A 24,019-nucleotide genomic window follows, 5' to 3' on the forward strand; every position below is an offset into this window, starting at 1 on the left:
TACTTCAACAACCTCCAACAAAGCACAGTACTTTGCAAACTATGCCAGAAAATCGTTGCAACTAAAGGTGAAACCAACAAACTGTTTTCCCCACTTTTGTTAAATTCAAACACTGTCAAATTGTATAGTGCCTTTCAAGAAACCCAAGGACGCATTACACAAGAGTAGCAAAGAAAAAAAAAAGAGTGGTGGTCTTTGTCTCTCTGTGTTAGCCTTGTGGTGGATCAGGCCCATGAGTTAGATACTAGTTAAGAAAACACCACATGTGGAAGAAGGCAAAGAGGCCAAAAGCTGACAGCTTTTCTTTTCATATGTCTATTAACATGAACGCAACATAACTGGGTCAATTATTGAATTAAGTTGTGTCTAAGAGTGTGCTTATTGTGTTCAGTGAAGTGTCTCACCTGTGTAGTCCTCAAAGCACTCGCAGGTATAGCCTCCCTCTCTGCTGCGGCACACGGCATGAGGTCCACACGGTTTAGAGTAGCACAGGTCGATCTCAGTCTCGCAGTAGTCCCCCGTGAAGCCGGTGGGACAGCGGCAGCGCAGCCCAGCGATGGGGTGGATGGGTCTGAACAGGATGGTATCGGATGCAACAAAGGGCGCCAGGCTGTCAAACTTCAGCACCGACACACACTTCATGTAGTTCTCACACGGCTCGCGCAGGCAGATGTTGTCATCAAAGGGAAGAACCTCCTGGGAGGAAATCTGAGCGAGAAGGCTGCGGTTCAAATACAATCTCTCTTGGAGCTCCTCCGAGCCAAAAAACTCCCCAGGCTCAGCCCCTCTCCCCGGCCCGTCGCCTCCGTGACCGAGCCCACCGGGACGCTGGTGTCCCTCCCCAAACACGGGCACAGCCACCGACAAGCTGACGTTGAGGATGCGAGCGCTGACGTCCGTGTCATCTTGGATGTTGAAGATCACAACGTCTTCAGGGGCAGCGGACAGGACCCGGGCCACGCCGTCCAAGAACTGAGACAGCAGCAGGGACAGGAAATGTTCCTGGGAGGTGTTGGCCAATCGCAACGTGATGCTGTTGGACAGCATTTCATCTGTGATGATGGTGACTTGGAGAATGCACTGAGCTGAGACTGAGTGGACACCATCTGAGAAACAGAGGAGAAAAAGAAAAACGTTTAAAAAATGGCAGTTTTGGAACTTCTCTTAGCAGAAACCAAGTACCGACCTCCAGGACTGAAAAAACGAATGAGTCTCCATAGACTTCAGTTTTAAAATGACAAACTTAAAGGTATCAAAAATCACATTTACAGCCTGGTATACAAACAGGTTTGGCCTCTTTAGAGTAGAGATGAACTTTCCATAACTAACATACTTCACCTGTATTTGGGCCTGAAGTTATGCATTATAAAGACTGCTGTGTGACGGGTGGCTGCCAACTTGATCACTACCTGCTATTCTGATCTTGATCTTCTGAATTTGACCCCTGGAGCATACTCGTGGTGATTTCCTGGAAAATATTATGTCTTACCATGCAGTTAACTGAGCTAACAACCCACCCAAGAAGTCTGGGCTCCATTTGTTTTCCCAGTGAGTGAAATACGTGCATTATTTTTGTTTAAATGTAAGCTGCACTAACAATCAGATATCTGTGTCTGCAGGATGCATACGTACAGCCTACGGATGCAGCTTACTAATGAACACAGCACTCCACCTTCTCGTCCAAATATGGTTGTTTGCTGCTCTAAAGAAAACATGTCGACGGCCAAAACGCCGTACTCAGTGCTTCAAAACGGTAGCCAATAGTAGAGCGATGGGGACGATTGCGAAGTGCTGGTGTGTGGGTTGGATGAAGAAGGCTGAATGTACTCCAGGTTTTATGTCACGTTGTCACGAAAAATCTTTAAAAGATGAAAAACAACGAGGCATTAGTCGATCTGCGGCTCTCAGCTTACCGGCCTTCCCAATCACACAAATGTCAAAGCACGCGTCACTAAAAAATCCACTTTGATTTAGGAAGTAATACACTTCGAAGAAGCTAGATGCAGTCGGTTACTCAGAGGAAAGTAAACGCTGTATTTGTTCGGGGACTATTTTCAGACATGAGTTAACAGTTGGTGCTGCAGCATTTGAAAAAAGCAGGCATGTATACATAGGAGTGACTCAGACGTGTCAGTGTTCACAGTCATATAGGAATGTAGAGCAATGTTGCAGCTCATTAATGTGTTTTAAATAATAAATAATATTAGTATTAAGCAATCCTTGACTTTGATCTGACACACACACACACACACACACACACACACACACACACACACACACACACACATACATTTGATTTGGGGAAGTTGAGGAAAAATATGCCACGCCATCATAATGTAATTGAAATAACAGGATGTTTTTATCCTCCAAAGTATATTATAATAATCTAAACTTGAGTCTCGCCAACACACGGAGCAGCTGTAACAGCAGGACAGATGACGGTGCATGGAGGTGAATGGTGGTGGCTTTACACAGCTGTTCCACACAGTGTAGCAGCATCTTTCCTAATGCTCAGGACGGTGATATAAAGCAAAGACAGTAGCCACAATAATGTACAAATTGGTGTTTTGATAAATATTCTAATAATAACACCTTTTTACTTGTTCTTGGCTCAGACGGGTGTTTTTCTTGTTTTGTGCCAGAGTAGATAAGAAATGAATGCCAGCCTAAGAGAGAACAAGTGTATGTTTTCTTTCAATACATTCCAACTTTCTAATCAGCAATTTCACGCCTGTATTCACAGCTCACTCTTTGCTTTCTTTGTCCGGAAGCAGAGATGCTACTTCATTATACATGCCACGCTGAAAGCCTCGAGTCTCAAATTCACCACTTTCAGCAATTCTCAGCTCAGCGGATCTCTTGTTTTTAAAACCAGATCCTGGTAGCATTTAATTATCAGTACACTTCAAATGTTCAGCTCTGAATCCAGTGTTGTTTTACTCCTGCTGTTGTACATGATGTCTTGACTGCATGAATTTGTGTGTTAGGTCTTTACTAAAGAGTCCACTTTCTAATGTAGACATTATGTTGCATCATATCAGGCCAACATTTGCACTGACTTATGACTTTGCTGAGCTGATATTTTTGGGTTATTTTCCCCCCACTGTGAGCCCATTTACAATAAAGTAAAAATGCTCATCAGCAAGTATGAGCTGGAAGTTGAACAGTACGAGTCGGAGCACTGCTCACTGAGGAGTAAAATTATAATGAAAACAGCCTTGATGTGAGTAAGGAGCACACAGGGAAGTCCAGTGCGTGGCTAACAAGCACAAAACCTTTTTTTTTTTGGTCTGTTACAGCTTCAATGTTGCTCTAAATCCAGTTGATAGAAACAGTCTAACACAAATGTACTTCCTAACCTGGATCATTTGGCTTTCTGCCCAGTGACAAAGGGCCAAAGCCAGCATACAGTTACACAACAAACAGTTTGCACTGCATTGTTGAAAACCTAATTCCTTTCTGCTAAATGTTCTCCTAACATTTAGGACCAGTTTAAATGTACATGGCACATCTCTTGCTTTATCGTCATCATAAATATAAATTGCCAAAACACTTTGACAATGTTCAAACACTTTGAGCTGTACAAACATTCTCTTTTTCCCTTTTTATGCCAACAAATTATTTAAAAATGCTCAAAAATCAACAGCAGCAGTGAAAGAAGCATGTACAATCATTTCTATTCTAAGCATTTATAGCAAAATGTCAGAATAAGGCTGATGCAAAAGTTCATGTGTCTTAATTAATCCTAAGTGGCTTTTGCTGAAATGCCACTACTGCAGCCACCGTAATCGCAGAATAACACCATAATCTGTATTTGATTATTTTGAACCAGTCTATTTAAAGACTGAAACATTCTTATTTTCCAAGAGGAAGCTTACATCAATCCGCCTTTAAAAAGCTACACAGGCTTACTTTGAGGTCACGGCGAGAGACCACTATCATTTTGTCTATCTAGCCGGCCCGCGGGTTTCTGTAGCCTCGAGAGCAAACACAAAGCGGGCTTAATCAAATCAAATGTGTCACTAAAACAAGCCTCGGCCTCTCCCTCCAAAACAATCAATGGGACGCTTTGTTTGGGGTTACTGGACGCCGGCCAGAGAGCAGAACCTGTGAGCAGGACTCACACAAACAGCACTGCTCAAAGTTACCAGATCCCTGTTTTGGCACCAGACAAGTTTAAACACAAAGTGCCAAGGGGAGGGGGGAAGGGGGAGGGGGAGGAGAAGAAGAGGAGGGTGGGATGGGGACGAGTGGAGAGGGGGGCTCATAGAGGAAGTGAGACAGAGAAGCATGTTTGACACGGCTTTAATCCTTCAGTTTTCACTCAAGCGCTTCCAGCACTGTAATAATACAGGGCCTTAGCAGAGGAAGTGCAGGGAATAAATCAAAGACCAAAAACAAGGAGGGTCGCTCCTAATTCACACTCTACTGTAAACACACACACACACACACACCTGTGTACACAAGGAAATGTTTGCAGATAAGAGTCTAGAAGGTGACAAAGAGAAGACAAAGGCAGATGATGCTCTATCTTCTTTTAGAAAAAAACTAATTTGAAGCAGAAGCTACAAAGTTACAGTTTTCATTATGTAATTATGTAAATATGAGGTTTCACAGGATAATCGACCTGTTATTTCAGTGTATTCAGGGCTTAAACCAGTGATTTTAGTGACAGTCTGCTACGATTTGTCTCTGAAATTACTTTCTGATAGCTTATCTGATAACATCTTGATTATTTTCCAAGTGAAACATACAGTACATAAGAAACATATTTCCACAGACTAAATTGAAATATTTAATTTTCCATTTTTTGCCCACCGTGGAAAATATAAAGACTTTATGATTATATGGACGAATTTAGGTATGTGATTCTTCATCTGCTTACTACTAAAGAAATACCCTGTTTGGGCTTTGTTTCTTGCATGCTGCCGCAGCAGAGCGTTTTACTACTACTAAATAAAGTAGTAGTAAAACTTTAACGTAACGCAGTGCTTTTTGCAAACTGTAGACACACTTTCTATTAGAAAACTAAATTAGAAAACAACAACCCATTTCATCTATTCAAGTCGTATATTAACTGATACTCTGCAGCAACAGTAGCCAGAACAACACAGCTCTCAGTGAACCGGGGCTCTTAAAGGTTAGACCATGTATGAGGAGAGACATCGCCTTAATTATGTCCTCTGCCAATTCACATTCTTGGATGGGGGACTCGGGCAGCGCTCCAGAGGTAGACGCAGCGCTGGGAAACTGAGCGCGAGGAGAATCTCCACTGAAAGGAACCAGACCATCCTTCAAAGAGGTCATTCTCCATGGAAGGATACTTCGCTGAAGGAACGGAGGGCAAGCGAAGCATTTTGGGCCAGAAAAGGAGGAAAAGAGAGATGCTTAGTTGGTAACAAGACAAGTTGCCAGCTCTGAAGTGTGACACTGCTTTCAGCCCACAACTCCAACCCCTCTGGGCCTCTGGGTGCCAGGAATGCTCTCAGCTAGGAAGTGGCGCCAGGGAAAAGATTAAACACACACTGTGGCTGCAGCACTGCCAAGGCTGTGTACAGCATTGTGTGTGTGTGTGTGTGTGTGTGTGTGTGTGTGTGTGTGTGTGTGTGTGTGTGTGTGTGTGTGTGTGTGTGTGTGTGTGTTTGTGGGTGGGTGGTGGCGAGCTATACGTCAATACAAGCAGAGGCGAGATGGTTAGTTTAGTCATTAGTCAACAGCAAGACTTTTTGCATTTATAATTTAATACGTGCACAGATTTTGACGCATTTATTGCTTTTAAGTTAAGAGTGAGACGAGCACAGGCACTGTCTGATAAAAGCTGAATCGTCTGTATTGTAAACACAGCACTCTGAAGGTCATGACTCACCTTTTCTAACGTAAAATCCAGCATGTCATCAGAGCCAAATACATTTCCAGTAATAAAGAGACTAATGTAAACAGGTTGTCTCATTATGATTTACAGAGAGGTCTCTCAGAGATGCAGACGGGCCTCCTTTGACTGTAGGTTGAGGCCTCCAAGCCAAGAACATAAATTATCAGCCAGGATGTTGCACAGGAGAAATGCTCAGCTTTGCATTTCTGAAATATCAACAAAGCCTGGCTTTAATGGTAAGGAAAATCAAATAATTCATTGGCATGAATTATATGGACACAAAGAATCTTTACAATGAAGTGCTTGATATAAGGAAATATATACTCAAACCAGACTATATGGATTTCTTTTTAAAGCTTTCTCTGGGTCTTAGTGGCTAAGACTGAGAGAAAGGTCAGGACAAAGAGCAAGAGAGAGAACAAATCACTGAGACTGGTCTAATTAGACCACAAAGTTGCCATCAAATCTCCCAGCTGAATCCCAGAAAATGTCAACAAAGTCATGGTGGATAAAGATCAGAAAGACTGTGTGACCAAGTTACTGAGAGGACAGAGACATCACCCAGCACTGTGACACTAACCCAGGCCCTCTGAGTCCCCCTGAACTGTGAAGTGACAGTTTATCAGCTATTTACCCTCCTCTCTGTATGCTGGAAGATGTTATTTTGAATTTTAAGGTGAGATGGGATAACAAAAAGAAAACAAAAAAACAAGACTAGCTGCATCTCACTCAAGGAACACAAACCTCTCTAAAGAAAAAGACACAGCAGGTTTCACCTTCAGACGGCTAAAAGCTAGCAGAGAGACAGAGAGAGACAAAAGCTAATTAACGAAAACCAGGAAGTGGCTTTTTTATGTCAGCACTGTCCGTGTTACTCTTGCTCTTTAGCAGACGTCACAAACATATTCGTGTGTTAAACACTAATGTGCTGGTTAAACGCTGAGCCAATGAAAACGAAGGGCTTAGCAAGCAGTTTAGCTGAAGTGCTTTACCATAATGAGAACACTACGTTCAAATCATATGTTTTACTGTTCTCATGATAGTGTGAGATTAACCAATATACTGTGGTGTTACATTAAATATATAGCCAAGAGGAACAGACACTGAAGTTTAAGCCAGGCCTTAATCCTACATGCATATCATTTAATCCAACACCTAGCCATGTCGTCTGCCTTTACAAACATTTGTGAAAGAATCAGTCATTTGCAAGAGCTCACCAAATTTGAGTACGGTACAGTAAAGTAAACAAATCAGTTCATAAAATTTCTTCCCACCTAGATATTCCTCCACCAGCTATAAGCGGCATTACTGCAAAGTGGAAGTGTTTAGAAAACACAGCAACTTAGGCTACGTCCACCCTAATGCGTTTTCGTTTTGAAAACGGGTCGTCTTCTGAAAACGACTGAAAACTCTAGTGTGGATGGGGAGCGTTTTCAGACGAAAACGTCGTTTTTCAAATCTATCCGGGCTAGTGTGGACGTAGCCTTAGACAATGTAAAGTTACAGAGTGGGGTCGCCAAGTGTTGAGGCTCAAAGTGCGTGAAAGTCTCCAACACTCTGCTGACTGAATGACTGCAGAGCTCCAAACGTCCTCTGGCATTAACATCAGCACAGAAACTGTGCACCAGGAGCTTCGTGGCATGGGTTTCCATGGCTAAGCAGCTCCTGCAGGTTGTCACTAGCCCCAGGTGTAATACCAAGGGGCTACTGACAACATGAACACACACCTACTGAAATCTGTGGACTTCTTCCTAACCTTACATTTAACCAGTGTTGGGACTAACGCGTTATTAAGTAACGTAGTTACTGTAACGCGTTACAGTAACTACGTTATTATTGTGGTAACGAGCACGGTAACTAGTTATTATGCCAAAATCAGGAACGCGTTAGTCGTTACTGGGATTTAGATAGGGTCGTTACTCGTTACTTCGTGTGGTGGCTATCGCGGAGCTTCCACAGATTCAGTAACATTAGCAAGTGGTGGAGGCCAGCAGGTGGATGAAGGAAAGGGGACGCAGAAGGAAAAGAGACCCGAGGCGGCCGCCGGTCCAAGTGTGAACTGAACTTCAGGTAAGAAGTTATGACCTGCAGTCTCTCTGGGTCAGATATAAACCAAGTTTAGGTGGAGTTTATTTTCGTTATTCTGACTTTTTCCATACTGCGTGCTAGCTAGCATGACGGAGTTTCTATACAGCTGGGTGGGTGCTATGAAGTTAATGATGTTGAACTTTATTTTGTTCATAAGTTATTAGAGTTGCCAACCGTCCCGCCTGGTATTCAGAGAAAATATTACGCGTTTCTTATTGAGGTGAAAAGGAACAGTGGATGTCGCGCTAAACAACAGCAGCACGTTTAAGCTTGATCAGCTGTTGTTAGAATTTATTTAATATTAATTTCTAGTATCAGCTGATGTTTGCTGGAGCCACAGCTGTAAAGCTGCTGGTCATTATGTCAGTTTGGTTATCTGGTGAGAGGGAAACATGAAGATGAAACCAGGAGATGTCCTTACTGAATCATCAGAGCTGTGATGGAGAAACAGGTTTACCTTTTAGGTGACATGAATGAGTTGAAGGGAAGTTATGAACCGTTTCTGAGAGACAAATAACACCAGGATCCTTTTTTAGGTAGCTGACAGCTGGTAACTGTGCAGGGGCGGGTCTAGCAAAGTGTTGCCAGGGGGCCAGGAATGGCATTAACAGGGAGAGGGGGGCACAAAGAAATACTTTTCTTTCTTATTCTCATTTAAAATGTCTCGCTTTTAAAAAATAATGATCTGAATCTTACAACAAACGATTGATAGATTGATGCATATATACCATCAAAACTGTGTACATCACTGTCACAACAGTGTTTATTATCATTCAAAGGCTTTATGATCTTTCCTATAATGGTGGGCCGGTCTCTAGTCAAAATGCCCGGGCCAATTTTCTGTCCCAGTCCAGCCCTGTATGCAGCTCATCTGCAGTCTGGTGTTGCCTACATCTTCCTATTCAGAAGGCAGAATTTCCGAGTTCTGAGTACAATCGAAAGCACCACGACTGCAGTTTTTGTGTTGGATGTAAAAAGCGCACATGACGTTGTGACGTAGGCTAGAATCATGGCGGCGGTCAACAACGGTCCAGGCGTGGGATTTCTCTCGTGGAAATGTGCACATTATCTTTTCCTTTCTATTGGTAGGTGGCACAGTGCACTGTGGCAAGTAAGCAAGCTAGAAGACTGGCAAAGTTATGGAAGAAACACATTAACAAGAGAATTCTGAGTAAAACCAAAGTTACTTTCCCTAGTAACTAGTTACTTTGAAAGTAACGAGTAACTTGAAGTAACTGAGTTACTTTTGAGAGAAGTAACTAGTAATGTAACTAAGTTACTATTTTAAAGTAACTTACCCAACACTGCATTTAACTGTACACAAGATTGTAAGATTCTAAGGATACTTGAATGTCCTTAGAAGATTTTTGGTTATATTTTTTAGTGTAGCAATGTTAATCGGCTGGTTGCTCCAAAAATATGGCTGAAACACCTGAAACATGGATTTCTGTTTACTCGAGTATGCACATTCAAATTTCCCAGTAACTTTCCTCGAGCGCCATTTAGAGTCTTAACTGAAATGTCTCAATCACTGTATCTTTCTCATTTTTTGTGGATTTTATTTCCCTGCCCTCTTGTGCCTCTTTCCTGTGTGATTACCTGTTCCACCTGGATTTCTTTCACAGTTCTGTTTCCGGATTTTTTCCTTTCTCTGCTCTTCCTGTGTACCAAACCCCTTATTACCTCAGTTAAGTCTGTGAACCTTTACCTGATCTGCAAAGTTATGCCATCCAAGTTTAATAATTTTAGCATTTTCACCAAGTTAAAAAAGGGCTGTAAGTTATTAATAAATGCATGCTAAACTCATGATATTTTCAGCAGCCTCAGCTGTACTTTGTATTTGGTGCTAATTAGCAAATGTTAGCATACTAAAATGCTAAAATTAGCATGCCAAGTTTAGCATGCTAGATCTTTTTATAGTTAGTACTGTCTGAAATATGGACATTATTTATATTATGTCAGCACTGACGGTGTTGCTCGCTCTTGCTCAGAGCAACTTTAGCAGATGTCACACACACATTAAACACTAATGTGCTGGTTAAACACTGAGCCAATGACAACACCTCCTGTTACAGTGGGGATGGGAAACACATTAGACCTACTATAAAAATAGCATTTATCATAATGACAGTGGAGAGCTGATAAACAATGGCACTCAAACACCCATTCATCACATGTCTAATGATAGCACCCAAAGAACATCTCACTCAAGCACAACAGCATTTAATCTGTGACCTGGAGAGGTTGATGCTGCTTCAGAGGGGGCTGTGTGTTTCGCTGCAGAACTGTGTCATGTTGGGGGGGGGAACCTCTGGGTAAGAAGGTAATGAGGTTGAGCAGAGCCTGTCTTAGTTGTTCAAAAGAAACGCACTACAGTATGTGCAGCATGCACCGAGTACTCAGTACATCAAAGAGCACAAAGCCGGGGTCCCATTTCTAAGATCAGCAGGAAGAGCATAAATTAAAAATCACTTCGGAGGGATAAGGCCTGCAAATGTGTTTGCAGTTCGCAGCCTTTACAGCTCCGACCTGCGAGTCGCTCTGCAAACTTACAGGTTTGTTTTTCTTATTTGCATACTTGAGGAAAGATATAAATAAAAAAAAATGAAAAGAAATACCAAGAGAAAATCAAAAGCATATTAATCAGAAATAAATATTACAAAATACCGATCAGTTATATTCTGTACAAAACGTCTCAGAAGGTCCATGTTCATGTCTGTCTTATTGCTACTGACATATCTGCACTAACCTTGATGTCTTAATGCCTGATGGGCACATCAGGGGCGACGTGTTCAGTATCACGCTTAAGGATTCTTTGACATGCAGACTAAAGGAGCAGGGGATCAATCCACCAACCGTGGTAGATGACCCCCTCTTTCACTGCGCCACAACCGCTCAGAGAAAACCCCAGCAATCACGTGACCACCTATGAACAAGCACTATGTGACAGTGGGATGGAAAAACTCCCTTTTTGCAGGAAGAAACCAGGACGGAAGAAAGCAGAGAAAAATTAAAAAGCAGCTTAAATCTGTAGCAGCATAACTAAGGGAGAGTTCAAGGTCACGTGATCCTGATCCAGCCCTAACTACAAGCTTTATCACAACAGGAATAATCAAAATCCTGATAATACTGAATAGTCCAGCCTAGAAGTACTTAATGCATGAGTAATACATCATCAGCATCTATTACTCACTCTGAGATAGGATGCTTCTATTCTTAGAGATATTGTGCAGATTAAAGACAGCGGTCCTACATATGAGTGTAATATGCACATTGAAGGCCATAAAATGGCTCCAAGATTCCTCACAGTGTTACCAGACACCCAGGTAATGCCAGAGTAAGCATCTGGTTAGACACCATGTTTCTGAGGTTTTTAGGGTCAGTTACAATGACAAGTTTTATCTGAATATCAACTTTCAGTCTAGTGAAACTCAGTGAAAGCAGCTCCACTCCAAGAGTTCTTCACTAAGTATTAGTATAATATTAACAAGCTTACTGTAGTGTGAAACTACTGTCAGAAGTATTACATCTATGTATGATTAACCAACACTTTACAGTTGTGTCCACACAAGGTCACAGAAAGGCAAGACGTTCATACCGCACAGTCAATCAAACAAACCACAGAGACCGCAGGCTCTGTCGGGCCAACAATAACAGGGACACACACTCATTTAATTTAAATTAAATACTCTTCCCCTGGAGCTGCCTTTAATCACACAGACTAATTACTTGAACTCTGCATGTGTGTTTGGGACCCTGATTCATTCACAGTTAACTTGTTCTTCTTGTAGCGGCTCACTCGCGTCGCTACTTTGAGACACATTTATGGCCTGTTTGTCAGTCTGTGGCTAAACTTTACAGGTGCTGCGACCTGTCGGTATGAAAACAAGTTTGAGGTTACAGAAGACGACTTGTGTTGTGCTGAATTTTGACTTAACAACTTACATTCAAATTGAAGCAATTTTCATGGAAGGTAATTAATAAAAATTAAACCACACAAACTCCTTTTAACAATTTTATGGAGGTTTTTGTTTTTCTTCTTTTTGATCATTGTTTCCTTGGGAAACAACTTAATTTGAACACACAGGAAGAGACTAAAGCCCAGCACGACAACAGGCTTAATACCCACCTTCATACCAGTGAGCAAGCTGAGCTTCTATCAACTTCTTCCAATTAAAAAGAAACGCTCAAATCAGTCTTGGACAGACACTGGTAAGTACTCGTTTGGGCTGAGTTGAAATTGAGTGAACAAAAAGTCTGTCGTGGTGGTGACGGAGCACTGCGGCCCAGTTCCCTGGCAGACTTTAAAATTGCCTAATATCTATTAGATCAAGCTTATCCAGTTCCTCCTTAATTAAAGCTAAGAGGACTCAGTTTGGTGTTCATTTAATTCAGAAGCAGGAGTCTCGGGTTCTTTTGATCAAAATGGGGCGCAATAAAATGTGGCCTGTTTGAATTAAGCAGGGCTGAAAGGTGAAGCACACTCAGCTGCGGTCTGAATGGAGACTGTTGGCTGGTTAGTAGGTGGAAGTGAGGCATTGCACGGAGGGGTAGCTTTTTCATCCCATTACCCCTAACCCCTCCTCACTCCCCTCCTTTACTGATCCCCTTTAGACAAGCAAAGGCTGAGGCTGACATCCCACCACCCCCACCACTACCAGTACCACAACCCCTCTGCATAAAATGCTCTAACAAATCCTGCCAGGCTTCCACCCACCAGCAGCAGCTCACATCATCATCCACTCATCAGAAATTGAGAAAAGCTTCTCAGGAAAGACCAAAGGCTCAGTCACACCACAGGGAGGTTGCACAGAGCCACAGCTAAGATTTTTTAACACTGAGTCCAACACTCCACAGGTTCCCCCACAAAGACCCACCAGCTTAAAAACTTAAAACTGACAATCGACAAGACTTGGAGAATTTTCAGAAGACTTTTTTTCTAAATTGTACCCTATCAATCGCTTCAAAGGTGTCTTAACACTCAGCAATGATCCCTAAATCTCTGAATTGTATTTTTTATTCAAACATATATAAAATCTGATGTTAGAGCTTCAGAATAAAGAACTTTGCATTTTATGGAAATTATACAGAAAATGCATAATGTGTCAATTCCTGCTCTTTAGACACGTTGTTTGGCCTTTTATATTTACTTTAGACTAAACAATACTTTTTGCTTCTTCCTGTTTTCTGTCTATATTTCATCTGCTTTTGTCAAATGAAATCTAAACACATATTTTTGATTTTACTGCCAAACACACTTCTATGAGAAGGTTTAACATATTTGAGTGGATCCATTTATATGCACAATGTGGAAAAACATACTGGGCCACCTATATATTACGCTGCCAGGAGCTGCTTGGCCTCGGACACCCATGCCGTGAAGCTCCCAGCGCACAGTCTTTGTGCTGATGTTAGTGCCAGAGGAGGTCTGGAGCTCTGCAGTTACTGTGTCAACAGAGCATTGGTGACTCAGAGACCCTGCTCTTTAACTGCAATTTGGTTTTGTTTCTAAATGCTTCCACTTTGCAATGACACAACTTACAGCTGATCGTAGTGTAGTGAGCTCTTTAAAACAACTGATCAATATAATTCTGTCTGAAACATAAGGTGGATTGTTCCTTACAAGCCTAAACTGTGGAACAGCTTACCGTGCTCTTTTCACACCTTTGACTCTTTGACATCCTTTAAAAGCAGCTTAAACTCATCTGTTGAGAAATGCATTCTGGGTAGTGTTTGTGTGTCCACTTTACTTTGGCGTGGGCTGGTTTTTAGCTATTTACCTTTGTTAAGGACTCTTTGACTGCTCTTTGTTTCAAAATAAACTTTATTTACTTACTAATAATTTGTCTGCTTGTCTGAACAGGTGACATGATAAGCTGTGATCATTTCATTGCAGTGCAGCGTAATGTTCTGTTGGGAAACCTTAGGCCCTGACATTCATGTGGAGGTTACTTTGACACGTACCAACCAGCTAATTATTACTGCAGACAAAACACACCCCCTCAGGGCAGCAGCAGCAGCAACCTCCACACTGCCAGATCTCAATCTGATCAATCAATCAATCCTTAATTATTCCAGACTCATACTCCATAGAAGCAAAACAAGTCACATAACACAAAAAGAAGAGAAAAACAAATTTAAAAAATACACCTAAATCACTTTCCCATGAACAGACAACCACGCCAGTGTCTCCACAATGAACACTGACTGCATGTGGTGCCAAACCTTATATCCGTTAAGCCCACAGTGATCTTGTTCTCAAAATTGTTAAGCCTGCAAATATATACAGTAGATTTCTTAATAGAGCTTCAAATGTACTGACTCCTAACATTTCACTTGCACTGAGAAATCTTGGTGTCTTTAATATTAACCTCATGGCGTTGAGCATCATCGAGCGGCGGCACAAGCCCAATTCTCTAAACTCCCACCAAGCAACTGTAGCCATGCCCCAGCGACAAAAAGCAGGTGGTTTTAATGTTGTGGGATGATTTGTGTGCATTGAGCGACACTATCCGCTATCATCATACATTTATATTGCTGTCTTCGAAGTCAACACAGCTGAGGAAGTAACAGCCTGGAGAGAAAAGCAGGGAGAGCTTCTCTAATCAAGAGAAACATATTTGAACAACTGCAGCTCAAAGCCTTACAGACGGTGACAGGCGACAGAAGCAAATGTGCGCTTGGTTTTTGTATAGCCCTTCCAACCTCAAGTGCATTGTTGGGAAAAACAACACAACTGAACACAAACAGCTCGTGCTTTAACAGAAAGCCCACTTGCAGCTCTCGCACGCGGGAGGGAACGGCCGGCACGCTGAAAACTCCTACGCAGCAGATTTACTGCGATCTGTATCTGAGCAGTGTTAGAGCCATTACGTCAAGCAGCAAAAAATACACCGAGCATCATAACTACCCGTGAGCAAGTTTATTTATGTGATTTGACACCGTTTCATTAAGAAAATACAAGTTAAATAAATTTTGTTTTTATTGTTTTCTGCAGAGCAGTTAGGTTTAAATAGAAAGAGACCAGAGATCAGCTGTAATGATAACCACACCACAACAACACATTTCCTCCACCGCCCGTGAAGTCAATAATGAAAACTGCTTGTGTAGCTCAATGTCAACCCAAGGATTTCAATCCTGGGGAGTCGGAGTAAATCCCTCTCTTGATTTCTCCATTCCACAGGAAAGCTGACTTGGCTGGAGAGAGGCCATCAGTACTCATTTGTGGACCCTGCCAGAGCATCCCCTGATGACACTTTTCTGCTGTTTCTGAAAACCTGCAACAAGAGGGCAGCCCACAGATTTCCTTTCCTCTACAGCGAAGCGGCTTCAGAGTCACAGAAAAGAATTCGAGCTCCTCGAATCTGAACATTTACATATCAAAGAAAAACCAATGTCAGCGCAACAGTAAAGAGACATTAGCATGCAGAGACGTGACCAAGCAGGAGGCCGCTACTCAAACATACCAACAGCGAATGATGTTGGATCCTGAGCATCCAACAGCAAAGTAACAACTGTCATCCAACTGAGATGCTTTGAAGCAGGAGTCAGCAAAACAGAGCCGGTTTCTGTCTTTGATAGCTCTGCTTTAAAAGAAAAAAAGAAAAAAAAAACTTTGCACACTGTGACAGGGGAGATATTTTTAGAAGACGATGTGGAAAACATTCAGTCCAGATCAGGAAAGGTGCTAAAAGTAAAAAAAGAACCTAAGTGAACTCTAAAAATAGTTATTCATTCATTCAAATGCCACCAGACTGTGAAAGTGTAAACACACCATTTCAGCTAACTCAGGATGACACCATCTGTGTAGTTAGCTCCCCACCCTTCAGTCTGTCTTAACATAATTCAGTCAGCAATGAAACCTCTTAAAATTCTGCACTCCAGGGTTCACCACCTCTACCAGTCGCACTTCGTACCCTCGTGTCTAACGGTCCTGTGTTGACAGGTTGAACTGCAGAGCTGAAGCATATGAAACCAGGTCACTGTGAAATCTCGGCCTGGTTCAGTACTAAATGAGTGCAATGTAGCGTAAAGGCAACAGGCTGTTGAATAAACATAATCTGTCACGTTCACAGTGTGAGAAACGTCTTTTCTCGTAGTGATTTCTGGACTCGGGTGGAGCTTTGGTGTTATCGTCACTGCACAGGAGACAAGAAAGTGCTCTGTGTGTTGTTGTTGTCAATGCTGTTGTTGTTGGAGAGCTGTGCCTCCCAGCCCTGATGCACCCCCACAGCATAGAGAGATAAACTTTCAAAGTTTTTCACACAGTTTAACTGTCGCTTATGTTGTTTTTGGACAAATTTGCATTTCATCCACCAGCTGTAGATTTAGACAGTTTACCATTTCAAATTCACCTTTTTCAACCCTTTAACTATTACTTGTATCCATTTGAACAGCTACATTTATCCATCCATTTTCTTCTACTTATCCAATTCATGCTCGCAGTGGGCTTTTACTCCAGCTGTCATATGACTGGAGGCATGGTATGCCCTGAACTGGTCACTACCATATGCATTCGCTATAGTCCGACCGATATAAGGTGTTTGAGACGGATAAGGCTATTTGGTGAGCCAACATATCGGATCCTTTTTCACATTTTTTATGTGGAGTTAGTTGTGCGCTCCACTATCGTTCCTGTAGCAAGTACGTCTGATAAGGACTCACTGTACTTGAGATTTATGTGTTGTTGTTTTTGTTTGTTTGTTTGTTTGTTTTCTTGGTGATTCACCAAAAGCTTTCTGCAACAGACTGAACTGCAAACCGTGTAATACATGAAGGAACAGCAGGTCTGGTGAGACTCTCCCGTAGCGGACAGGACTGGTGCAAACAAGTGGACACAAAGGCACAAGGAGGTTAGAGGGGTGGGGGCGGGCGGTGGGGGCAGCAGCAGACAGAGCCCACTCCGATTGTCTGCTGGGATCTCGAGGACAATGCAGGACAATGCTACGATATATGCAAGCACCGCAAGGCCTCGCCCCAGCGATGCGCCGGCCTTAATCCCAAACATGATTTCCCCTCCAAACACATAGATGATGTCATTCACCCGCCCCTCCACCCCATCTCACCCGCACCTTCAGTCTGCACTACCTCACCACCTCTGGACCTTCAGCGCAACCAAGCGTGCAGCAGCGAGGCCCACGGGAGGATGTTTTGCTGCCAAGAAACATGCGGGCGGCAAGAAATTGGAGACCCTCTGAGTGCATCTGTGTCACAAATCAAAGAGCTTAAAGAGGACACTATCAAATGTCCATGTGCTTAAAACTCTCTGGTGCTTTCAAAGCAGAGTGCCTCTGAAGTCTCACATGCACTTTAGCGTTCAAAAACACAGCGGATGGAAACTTTATATCTGCAGTCAGGTGTCGGCCGACTCTCTTCGTGTCCTGTTAAAATGAAAGCAGCCGGCAGGACAGGTCAGTGTGTCCCGCAGCATTACAGGTCCACAGAGAACCTTACATGCTTCACTGGAAAAAACGGAGATGCGGACAGTTGCTCTTTAGAACTTTATGGGTCTCCCCTCCCCCCCTATCTTTGCTCCACAAAAGAGGCCTTACCCCCTCATCCCCACCCACAAGGAATTTCTCAGGCATTGCTGGGTTCTCCATGACAACTGTGTGCTTAACAAAGCATTTCTCTTAGGCATTCTTCCTTTCACAGGGGAGAGAGAGAAGGGGAGGAGGGGGGACAACAGTCAAAGGAGGGAGGGAGAGGAAGGGGAGGACGGGGATAAAGAGGGAGGGTGGAGGAGCTCGAAATGATGGGAGGGAACAGTGGAGGTTGCAGGGGTGAGAGCCATAGACCCGGGCAGATAGGAGAAAAATGGGAAATGGTGACAGGCAAACAAAAAGAGGGAAAGAGAAACAGGATCAAGGTGATAGGTGATGTTAAAGGGATAAAAAAAGAAAAGAAACAGTGCTACAAACATTCCACGCAAGCCTGCGAGTGTGACTAACGCCATCCAGGGAGGGAGGCAGGAAGAATGGAAGGAGTTAGCCGTTACAGATGACTCGAGCTTCGTAAGCAGTGACTTTGATTCCTGCGAATCGAGGGCAAGAGGAAAACCGAAATTTATCAAACATAAAGAGCACAGGCTCTACTAATTATATGAGAGTGTGGAGAAAAGTAATCAGGGCGGTCCAGCTGTTGAGGCCCACACACACACACACACACACAGAAATATACCAGATATGTGCAGCTTGATGGGCTAGTGTAACAGAAGACAATCCCCTCGAGAAAGTCCAACCGCAGACAGCTTAAAGGTTTAATAGATCCTAATGAAATTACACACACTGTGAATGAGTTGGCTGTTATATACATGGCACTTGGTGCAGCAGAGTCCCCACCATTAAAATTCCTGCCATGTAGTTTTATCTGACAAAAATAAAAAAGCCAACATGGAATTCAAGCGTCTGGATATCTTATGTGCCAAATTATCTTTTGAGAAAAAAAAGGCAAAATCTTGACTAATTTGAGCATATTTGTCGCCTTCCCCAGTTGGTCGAGCTTAATGCCAGCGGCTTTGGCTCGAACACACATTTGACAGAGTAGCAGCTTAACCTTGCAGCATCCGCAGCCACTTCAGACTCACACTTGAAAGTTAAAAGGGTGTTCCCTCCATACAGTGACCAGACAGAGACAATACCCGCTGTCCACCATGTAACTTGAGCGCCTGCACAACCCGCAGTGCGATGTGAGCTGAATCGCTCTGCCGTCTTTAGTGGTGGAGGCGTGTTTGTCTGTTAAATTTTAGCACTCACGCTTTCAAAGTGGGGGCACGGTGTTGGCTCGGAGTCAGAATATGATTAAAAGGGACAAAGTGTCCTGGTGTCACACTGGGGATGAGGTGGGTACTATGTTCTAGCAGTTCGCGGAGTATAAAGCTAAACCGTGCCAGTCACTTTAGAGTGCAACAAATATGCAGGCAAATGAGCGGACCTCACATTTAGCAGTGTGAGATAATGATTAGCTACACTTTCTATATGAAAATTAACAGGGCTTTACGGATGAAAGAAAAGCAGAGAAACAATCTCTGCAATCAAATGCAAACACCTATTTATGCAGGCTCACGCTTGCCTGGGAACAGTAGATGAGGCCCCGGGTATGTCAACACTAGTCTGACAGATCTAAGGATACAGATGCAGAATGCCTAATCCCATGGATGAAAACCTGTGTCTCATGCTGCAGTGTGATGGGAATCTCTTCATAACACTTAAGCGACATGATATAAAACATGCAAGAAAAAAAAAGTCTCCATTTTGTCAAATGCTGAGTTGCAAAACAACAGTTTCCTCAAGGCTGAAATCAAAAGACATAATCCCGATTCTGTGTTTATGAGTCTATTTTCACCCACTCAGGCTCAAATACCTGCACACCACTGCTGTAAATCTGGTTCCTTCACTGGCTAACATAATTAAACTGTTATGATTACTAATTTATGCAAGTGCACACAGCCAGTAAGATCCCCAGGCTACGTGATTGTCAGATGTATTGTGAAGAACCTGCTTATTGGCTCTGAGTGATTGTAGTGCCAATTTGAATAGCAATGAGGGACTACTGTTGCTGCTGGATAACATGTATTTCCTCACTAATTATCATAAAGAAATCCACGGGTAGGGCTGCTCGATTATGGCAAAAATGATAATCACGATTATTTTCACTGAAATTGAGATCACGATTATTTGACGATATTTATTTAACCCTTTAAGACCTACTATAGAACCAAGTCCACCAGAGCTTATATTATTTTTTTACATGCTGTAGTGCCATTTGTGGGAGCATTTCAAGTTGCTATACATCAATACAACTGTTATAGCCCATATTTTAATAATATGTATGCATTAAGTCCATAGTAATTACATAAATTGCAAAAAAGTGCAATAAACTACAAAAAAAATTGAAAATCGCTTTTGTTTTGTTTACATATATTTCTACTTGGAGAAATTTAAGAGGTTTATCCCTCAAAACTTTAAATACAATAAAGTTGCAAAAAATAGTTTCCCACCACAGGAAATTTATTTTGAGTGTCTTCATAGTTTTATTTTGGAGATACAGCAATTTTTATATACTGCAGGAAAAACAAAAAACAATCCTATGATGCAAATTTGCAAAGAAAACAGCATGTGCATCATTTCACTGTGGGAAGTGTTACGAACAGCTGATAGGAACGGCGAAGCGTGTTTCTGGAATATTATGTTTTTGTTCCTGCAAGCGCTTTTTATGCAATTTTTGCAAAGCTATATGTGGAACGAAACCGTGACCGAGGACAAGCTGATGGCATCAGATGTAAGTACAACTCCTCCGGTTTCATATGCAAAACAAATTATTGCGCTAGCTTACACGGTTCAGATTCTACAGGGATTTAACAATAGTTACGCAAAACGGAGCGTGCTGCTCTGACCGGCTTTAAAGGGTTAACAATGACTTTAAAAAAATAATATAAAATAGTGTGCAACACCACTGAAGTTTTTTTTTTTAAACTCTCTTTTCAACCAACGGCAGTCACTCTCCAAATAACTTCTGCTTAGCTTTCCGAGCTTCCCTCGGGTCCTCTTAATCAGCGGTCTCCAACCTTTTTTGCGCCACGGACCAGTTTATGCCCGACAATATTTTCACGGACCGGCCTTTAAGGTGTCGCGGATAAATGAGGGAGGGGCTAATAATCGGCTCAGTCATTTTTAATGATCGTTGAAAGCCCAGATCGTAATCGTGATTAAAATTCGATTAATTGAGCAGCCCTATCCACGGGCATATCAAACCCACCTGAAGAAATCTTAGCAAATCTTAGCAAGATAAAGTTTGATCACCTCTATGAAAGCAGATATTAGCCCGTCCCGGGTAATCATTTCTGAGGCAAGCTTTCCAAGTCAACACTTTCTCCTTCTGTTTACTGTGCATGAGCTCTTTGTACAGATACTGTTTCATTTTGGCCACATCACTTTAAATGTGGTTTAGTTTCAACATTTAGCTTTATAAACACTACATCCTTCCATCCTCTTCCGCTTATCCAGCTCAGAGTCGCGGGCGGGCTGGAGCCTATCCCAGCCGCCATAAGGACAGGTCGCCAGTCTGATGCAGGGGTAACACAGAGAGACAGAAAACTATTCACAATCACACCTATGGACAATTTAGAGTCATCAATTAACCTAACCCCAGTAACTGCATGTCTTTGGACTGTGGGAGGAAGTGGGGTACCCGGTGAAAACCCACGCAAACCCCATGGAGAACATGCAAACTCCACACAGAAAGGCAGGTGGTGGATTTGCTGCCTGGGCCTGCTTGCTGTGGGGAAACAGTGCTAACCACTGCTTCAGAAGGCCAATGTCGTCTGATAGTGATTTATTACATATACATATATATACTGTACTGGCATGTATGTTGTCTGATATGAAAACATCTTTTTACAAAAACAGTAAGAAAATAAAGTTTAGGTCATTTCTAAACTGTGTATATCACATCACAGAATGGTGGTGAGGAGTCATTGCTAAATGGTAAATGTACTAGTACTTACACGGCACTTTTCTACTTCTACTACAATTCTCACATTCACACAGACTCTATCCCATAAAGCAGGCGCTAAACACACACTCACACTCTGATCGGGAGTAATTTGGAGTTCAGTGTCTTAATCAAGGACACTTGGCCGTGCTGACTGGACGAGCCTGGGATCAAAGCCCTGACCATCCCGCTGGCAGATGACCCGGTCTGAGCAACAGCCACTGCCCTTCTCATTGCGATACATTTCTAACCAGATTGTTAAACACTGCACATTTTTTCATTTAATAGTTGGGCTCTTCGAAACTCATTCAGTGAATAATTAACCTGCAAAGCACAACCGGGGATCGTTTAATGTTCTTTGAATCACACTGCTCAGTTTATATTTTTAAGAACTAGACCAAAAACTGTATGTGCAGTTTGCAGCACTTTGTATATTTCATGTGGTTTTCCTAAATGCGTAACTGTGCAACAAGGAGGTCTTTTCAAACTTTTTGTCGTGCTGAACTACAGTACAAGTTAGGAATTTTAGTCAGTATGGCAATATCAAAATCGACAAAATCCAACGATCACTTCAGCAGTTATTTATGACATTTAAGTCACAGACTGTTTTATATCTGAGATCACTCAACAACAATCCGAGTGGAAGTGATGTGAATAATATTTTGAAAAGATAAGCGACACTCAGTGCAAAGGGATATTTTACCAAACCTAACTTCGGGGGGATGGTGTGGATTATTTAAAGGTTACCTTCTCAAAGATGGTGCATATGAAACACTTTAAACTTAAAGCAAAGTGTTGCCACATTTAAACTATTACATCTATTTCGGTGTGAAGAGCGGTGCCCAGAGGTGATGTTACTCACAGTCCAACAACGTACAAAGGAGCCCATCAAAAATCGTCCATCATAAGGGGCCTCTTAAACAGTAGCATAAAGAGAAAGATAATGGGAAGACCTGGGAGGTCCCTGGAGGGGAAAGCCTTTGAAAATTGGGGTCAGCAGGATCTATAGAAGGAGCTCATATTTCTGCCCCATCTCCTCCTCCAGCAGCTCCTGTCTAATGACTTTTCTGCTGGTTTACAGTACCACTGTATTTTCCAACTTGTATTCACTGTACATACACACAAAAAACTCCTTCACCTCCCCTCTGTCCTCCAGCCTTCCTCTATCTCCTTCTGTCTCCTGCAGGGGTGCTGACACATAAACCCCAGCAGGTGCTGGACGCACTGGGGGGACCACGGCCTCTAATTGGTCTTTGGTGGAGTCACAGCTGTTACCCCCAACCACAGCCTGGTATGAGCTCAAGCGCCTGCCCCTTAATCGACGGCTTACCATTGTTCTCCAGAGAGTCGAAGCTCAGCTCAAATCTATCAAAACGACTACCCGCGCTAACCAGTCCGTGCAACACCCGTCAGCCAGCGAACGCACACTTCTGCTGCCATCAAAGAAGACCAACACAAAGGTTTCTGCCAGCCTTAATCTGCTCTTTTCCTGTTAAATTGCTATTTTCATCTTTAACCTTCATGTCCAATCTCTTAATACTGTTCCCAGCTCCTTTCCCCCTCTCTTAGCTTGTGCCAAGGTCAAAGAGAAGGCAGATTTACAGCAGATCACACTGCGTCAAATAAGCTCCAACAGAGGGTAAAAACAACACCGTCACCACCCCTCCTTCCCATCGCCCCTCTCCACCCACACACAACCACACACTTTTTTTGGGTGCAATTTAGGTTCAGTTCCATTGAAGGAGCAAATAAAACTCTGTAATTTGTGCTGACACGCAAAATGAACAGTGCAGGGGAGACAGACAGTTCAAGACATGCAGAGTAAGAAAAAGAGAACAACTGAAGAATGTCTGGAGCTCATTTGAGACCTGCGTGACATTTCCTTTCCCAATTCATGAACAGAAAAATCAGCAAATTTCGTCGATGTGAACTTTATGTGATTCAAAAGCATCATCAAACCAGGATTATCAGTTTTCACCATCCTGGCTGCTATTGAATGTAAGCATTTTCTGTCAAATTAGAACAAAAGAACAGGGCTTGACACACACATCAACTCTTCATTCAAACAAAAAAAACCCCACACTAACAAACAAAATAAAGCTGCAGATATGAACCATTATTGAATTATGCCTTTCATTGTATGACGGAGTGGGCATGACGGACAATTATGGGACATGATCAGTCTGCCACTGGAGACTCTACTCACTCAGACAAACAGCTATTTATATCTTGACAATAGACTGAGCTAAACCAGGATTGTGTATATAACCAGGGGACTAAAATACATGTGTCAGAAGTCCCCCATTAAATCAGCCAAATTAAACAATTAATAAGAAAGGAAATGCTTTAGTGCACTTTTATGACCCTGAGTGATTTTTCCTGTAAAAAATATGCTTCAATGAATATTAATCCTCCTTCATGAATATTTCTATTATAGGCGAATCACGCTGGAATACTCAAGCCAAGAGAGACACACTTAAGCCGTCATCACTTCCATTACCCAGTGAAATGGAGAGAAAATGTAAATGAAGAGACACTACGCGTTAATAGAATCAGTAAGAATACACC

At 42.5% G+C, this 24,019-nt stretch overlaps 1 protein-coding gene across 3 annotated transcripts in view; it reads right to left on the minus strand.

Annotated features, from left to right (window-relative positions):
• celsr2 (cadherin, EGF LAG seven-pass G-type receptor 2) overlaps nucleotides 1-24,019 on the minus strand; it is a 71,254-nt gene that overhangs the window by 43,355 nt on the left and 3,880 nt on the right. For all 3 annotated transcript variants that reach the window (XR_015129100.1, XM_086292401.1, XM_086292400.1), the window contains exon 2: nucleotides 405-1,106. Coding sequence is in view for 2 of the 3 variants with exons in the window: in XM_086292401.1 (XP_086148527.1) it covers nucleotides 405-1,106 (702 nt within the window). In the remaining variant the exon portion in view is untranslated. The remainder of the gene's footprint in view (nucleotides 1-404; nucleotides 1,107-24,019) is intronic.

Source organism: Aulonocara sp. 'chitande type north' Nkhata Bay, linkage group LG5, assembly GCF_057382095.1.
Source record: "Aulonocara sp. 'chitande type north' Nkhata Bay isolate Kocher_YH1m ecotype deep benthic linkage group LG5, A_spYH_male_GT1.1, whole genome shotgun sequence".
Lineage (NCBI taxonomy): Eukaryota > Metazoa > Chordata > Actinopteri > Cichliformes > Cichlidae > Aulonocara > Aulonocara sp. 'chitande type north' Nkhata Bay.